Raw genomic sequence first — 5,958 nt, 5'->3', positions numbered from 1 at the left:
CGATCTCATAAAATCAGTTTCTCAGGTATTCGGTATACTTTTCTCAAGTCCAAAACAACAATAGCAAGGCTGTGTCCGAGTTGGACCAGCTCAGCTGCCTCATAATCACATCCCACCAGCCTCAGCAAATATATAACCTGTCAATCCGCCCAAGTCAAAATCCATTCATGTCTCGTCCCTAAACTGCAAAAGATCCGGCTCTTAAATCTTAGGTCTTGCTTTTCCTGCGTTTTCATTGCTGGACCCGATTTAGATATGCACAGGGGCGTGAGAACAATAGTAAGGATTAAGCGACCTGGCAGCATCGCCGGGATAGCTTCTTACTATTGTTCTCGAGATAGCGCCGGCAATGCGATCGATCCCTCGTCATCTATTTACAACATATATCTGTGCGGCCATGATATATATCCGGAGAAACATAACTGGGACATTGCTCCTGATATATGGATATATTTTGCCATGTTCCAGATCCCATTACCCCTTTTTATCTCATGTTGTGAGGCCCTGAGATGATTGTTTAAGGCTTCATATTATTCACCAAGCTCTCTTTGACCGCTGGACTGGATATCGAGGGAGACATTGTCTTCGACAGTGAAGAGATTTGATTTTGAAAGAGTATATCTATCTCCATCCGCCGCCGTCGAATTCAACCTCTCTCCAATTCAATACCACTCCCAAACACGAAGCATCGAAAGCCTCCATCCATAGGCGCACTCTTCAGACTACCACTGTCATATATGAAAGTCCGGGGCTCTCAGCCTCATCGTCTAGGATGTCGACCGCCAACGTCCATCTCCCCGCAGACTTTGACCCCACCAGGCAGAACATCACAATATATACACCAGATGGTACTCCAGTGGTTGCAACCCTCCCGATGATCAACCTATTCAATAGGCAAAATAATGAAATATGCGTCGTATACGGATGCCAACTCGGCGCCTCACTGATCATGTTCCTGGTGGTCTTGCTCACAACGAGAGTGTCGAAGCGCAAGTCTCCAATCTTCGTCCTGAACGTCCTCTCCCTCATCATCTCGTGTCTCCGCTCCCTGCTTCAAATCTTATACTACATTGGCCCATGGACAGAAATCTACCGCTATCTTTCCTTCGACTACTCTACCGTTCCAGCATCCGCATACGCTAACAGCGTTGCCGCCACCCTACTCACCCTCTTCCTACTCATAACGATCGAGGCTTCGCTAGTCCTTCAGACAAACGTGGTATGCAAGTCTATGAGCAGTCACATCCGTTGGCCTGTCACCGCCTTATCGATGGTTGTATCGCTTCTCGCGATCAGCTTCCGCTTCGGGCTTACCATCCGTAATATCGAAGGAATCCTCGGCGCTACAGTGAAGTCCGACTCGCTGATGTTCAGCGGAGCAAGTCTGATCAGTGAGACGGCCTCAATATGGTTCTTCTGCACCATTTTCGTCATCAAGTTGGGCTGGACGTTGTATCAGAGGAAGAAGATGGGCCTCAAGCAGTGGGGTCCAATGCAAATAATCACAATCATGGCTGGATGCACTATGCTTATCCCTTGTGAGTCTCACCAATCTCACACCTCTTTCAGAAAGAAACCAGCTAACCCCCACCCAGCCCTCTTCACAGTCCTCGAATTCTTCCCCGAAGAAACCTTCTACGAAGCAGGCACCCTAGCAATCTGCCTAGTCGCCATCCTGCTCCCCCTCTCCTCCGTCTGGGCCGCCGCCGCCATCGACGGCGACGAGCCCGTGCGCCCCCACGGCAGCACCCCCAAATTCGCCAGCTTCAACATGGGCTCCGACTACAAGTCCTCGTCGGCCCATCTCCCGCGATCGATCCGCAAGGCTAGCGTACCGGCGGAGCACCTCAGCCGCACGAGCGAGGAGGAGCTGGGGGACGATGGGACGCTTAATAGGGGTGGAGCGTACGGGATGGACCGCATGAGTGGATCTATTAGCCCCAGGGGTGTGAGGATCGAGAGGACGTATGAGGTGCATACTGCAGGGAGGGGGGGTTCGATTGAGCGAGAGGACATCTTTTGATAATGTCATATGAAATGGGATAGAGGAGCACAGAGGGGGCTACCTGGAGTTTATTTGGACTGTGTGCGTTCAGTTTATATTTTCTGCTGGGTGGGACGGAGTCACGCATCAATATACCACGTCTCTCATTTTTCCTTGCCGTTCTTTATGTTAGTATTTGCGCTTCAGCGAGGCGTCTTTATATAATGATATCATAAAACTAATGTACATGTATAACGACGCATCCAAGCGAGCGACGCACTTTATCATACTCTACCAACACAACAGTACATAATTCTATGACAACGATGAAAATCAATTAAAGCTCTTCGGGATCCTCTTCCGAAGAGGTCTCTGCTACAATCTGACACGTCCGCGCATTGTGACTGACCTGACTACAGTTGCCACAACACCGTAGGCGTGTTTCTTCCCTTGGCTTCCGACTACCACTTGCCTTTGTTTCTTACTCTACTTGCTGTACAACGTCCCTCTCGTCCTGTAGCTCCTGTGCCTCCTGTTGGCTAAGTGATCCTCCTTGCTGTAGACGTGTTTTTCTTGCCTTCCTCCGCTTGCTTAGCACTTCATTTGCCTGTTAGAGGTTCTGGTTCTCTGCTTTTAACAATGCTAGTTGATGCATTATTTGCGATGCACCCTTTGTAAACTGGTCAACAGCTGCGTAAATTGAGGTTAGAGAGCTGTTTTGATGATGTGCAATTCGGTTTTTAATAAAGGTAGAGTGTGATGAGGCTTCAATTGGGTTATTTGGTGTTTGGGAAACCTAAGGTTGAGCTGTACCTAGGCGGGAGCTTAGGAGCTTAGAGGCGTTGGTGTCTTTAACTTGAGATCAAGTGCAGAGATCACACTCTTAGAGTTTAATATAAGAAGTCCGGCACCTTGGAACCCTCCTCGAATATTGCTTTCTGTCATTGCAATGTTGAATGCAGCGTGAAAGGCAGGAAAGAAGTCATCCTTTGTAATATGAGTAATATGAGCTTGTATTATATCTTTAATTTGCTGACTATAAGCACCTTTTAATAGGCTAAAACAGCCAATATTAAGTGGCTAGAGTAGATGAGAAGAATGAGCAGGCATACAGAGAGTTATAATGTTGTGTTCTTTGCAATACTCCTCAAACTCATCTAAGTGGTGGCTCTCATGGCCATTAAGGACTAACAAGCGATAACCACTAACACTCCATGTCTTTGTATGCTTCTCAAAATGCTAAATCCAATCCATGCCTCTCTCGTTTGTAGTCCAGCCATTTTCAGTAATAGTAATAACCCAATTAGCTAGGAATCTGCTATTCTCATACAAGATGTAAGTTTGCCTGTATGTAAGGGCAGTTCGAACTGAGGCTGACCTTCGAGTCTGCAGAAATATCTGAAGTATAATGTGAAGACTTCGATACTCGAAGCAGTAGGACAAGTTATAGTAGTTCAGGCTCCAAAGCATATACTTTATACCACAGGGGTCAAGTGTGTAATGGTGGGTGCACCAGATGTGAGAATCTAGCCACCCAAGGAAGGGATGATTTTACTAAGACAACACACTGTCTTAGGAAACAGAGCCAAAGGGTCGTAGCTTAGACTATTCCACAATGCAGCAATCAGGTGTATGATGTAGTGGAGTGGTATAGACAAGTTGTAACAAATGTTGAGTCTTAGAACTCAGGGATAAGTCAGAGGTTAGCACCTCACTGACTTTTCAGAAACAAGGAGTAACAAGATCAATGCTTGGAAGCTTGGAAAAGACGTGGAAGTATGTGATAGTCGATTTACTGTATTGTCTGCTTGCCCTTTCTTAAGGAAAGGGCAATCCTATTTATGCTAAAGGAGTGTAGTTCTCTCATTTTCCAAGACTTTCCATGACTAACCAGGCTTGGTAACTGTAGTCGACGTAAGAGAATCCCATAGAACCATCTGTTGTTTTTGAGAAGCTTCTCTCACGCTTCTCTCACTTTCGCTGGCTTTGTTCAGTGGTGAGCTGTGACAGGTCTTTGGTCTTTGTCTTCTTGGAGATTTCTGGAAGAGCCTGGAACAATACAATCATGCATATAACAGTAGCTCTTCTCCTGAAATACGATAGTTAGACCATCCAGAAAACACATTCTTTGCAACTCCATCTCCTAGGTTCCTAGCCTATAGGAAGTGAAAGGAGGTCCAAGGTCAGAGTACCCCTATAGACAGATTATGTCATAACTTAACCAATCTTGTGGGTAACTAAGGAGCGATGACGTGTAATGAATCATAGATGGTTGTAGAAGCTTTTGGAGCTATCGTTCATGTTCCTAGGCCTCTAGTTGGTAGAGATATGTCATGTGTAGTATTAGCCCAGTAACTAAGGAGTGATGTCATGTAATGAATCATAGAGGGTTGTAGAGATATGCTATGTGGTCATATCGGCCCAGTAACTAAGGAGCAATGCCATGTAATGAATCGTAGAGGGTTGTAGCAATCGTTGAGTAGTATTGCTCTTGTTGTTGGTGTGACAAGCCAAAATATGTATAGTGACTTGTAGGTTTGAGGAGGAGATTTCCAAGTTTGCTCTTGAGTTTGATAGCAAACTGAGTGCAACGAATGTCAGTATGACAAAGTGGTGAGACTAACAGGTTGGCCAAGTGGTTCGACTCGAAGTAAGGGAATGCAAAGTAAGTCGAAGCAGGAGGAATTGCAAGAAGGCCAAGTAGTGTATAATTTGCTAGCTAAAGATTAATAAGAGACATGAGCAATAAGTGCTTATATAACAGTAAAAAACCCTAGTGCCAAATAAGTGAAGGCACTAATTAACCGAACCCTAGCTAAGTGAGCCCTAGTGAAGCGAGCCAATAACAAGAGAGCCTAAGCCAGTAGTCATTTTGGGCTGATCTAGGTCAGCAAGTGAAGCGAAGTGAGCGAAGCAGGTGAAGTGAATGACATAGTGAAATAAGTACTAGAGACTAAAGCGAATCGAAGGGTCATGACACAAATATCGAAGGAGTGTCATGACAAGAGCCCCTCACAAGGACCGAAGTAAGTGAGGTCTATGTAATCTTGAGTCTGAGATGAGCGAAGTATCGAAGTAGGGATTATTGAAGTTCGAAGTTGAGTTGCTAGAACTTGTATTTTCTATGAATTTCCGAGGGTGTCCGAAGTTGACTTAATTCTTCTTTAAGTTTCCATGAGATTCTGAATTTTTCTGATGCATTCCGAAGGGTTCTTATATCGAGTCAAAGAGAGTGATGTCATACTGACATTCATTGCACTCAGTTTGCTATCAAACTCAAGAGCAAACTTGGAAATCTCCTCCTCAAACCTACAAGTTGTAAGGATGCCTCCTTACTCAGGGTAGTTACGGCCGTCACGTGGCGCCATCGAGACTCGGGGCCGTTACGGGTCAGTCGCGACTGACAGCCTTAGGCACATAACGTAAGGAAGCCTTAGGCAAACAGGGAGCTAGCTGAGTCGGAGCAGTTTCGGGTATTTTAAGGGAACAGCCATACAGGGTGACACCTTCATCTTTTTTGTATCCTTCGTAGTAGACCTATAGGATAGAATACAGCATCACCTCCGACTCGCACTCCCATATGCACCTACGGAGAGCCGTATTCCCTGTGTCCTTACATTATACAAAAAAGATCACGCCTGCCAGGGACGGCCGTACTTAAATAATATCCCACAACGGAACGACTCAGGAGAACTGTCGAAACACCACCGACCGCGACTCAGTGACATTTCGAAGTAGAGACCTGACGACTTCAAATAGCCGTGACCCCAGAGAACTCACGGACAACCAGTGGATCAGGGTTTGATCCTGCAGAGCAAGCTGGTAAAGTCGCCGACGCGTTGGCGCCGAATAGGATACGAGATCCTTAAGAACCCCCTCAAGCACAGAGGCAATTGTGAACAAGAGTGTTGATAGCTACGAGCTACCGGAAGTCAAACTCTTTCGTATCGACACCGATACACTCCCGAACCAAT

The 5,958-nt window shown here is 46.0% G+C and overlaps 1 protein-coding gene across 1 annotated transcript; it reads left to right on the top strand.

Moving 5' to 3' along the window:
- Window positions 1–489: 489 nt before the first annotated feature.
- On the top strand, window positions 490–2,023 carry VC83_03123 (uncharacterized protein; the record flags this gene model as incomplete). Its single annotated transcript, XM_024466772.1, has 2 exons — window positions 490–1,538; window positions 1,596–2,023. The coding sequence occupies exons 1-2, from the start codon at window positions 773–775 to the stop codon at window positions 2,021–2,023; spliced, it is 1,194 nt and encodes a 397-aa protein (XP_024325487.1). The 5' UTR covers window positions 490–772.
- Window positions 2,024–5,958: the final 3,935 nt, after the last annotated feature.

The sequence above is a fragment of the Pseudogymnoascus destructans genome, assembly GCF_001641265.1.
Source record: "Pseudogymnoascus destructans isolate 20631-21 unplaced genomic scaffold scaffold_7, whole genome shotgun sequence".
Taxonomy (NCBI): Eukaryota; Fungi; Ascomycota; class Leotiomycetes; order Thelebolales; family Thelebolaceae; genus Pseudogymnoascus; species Pseudogymnoascus destructans.
This window is presented reverse-complemented; position numbering and strand designations above follow the sequence as displayed.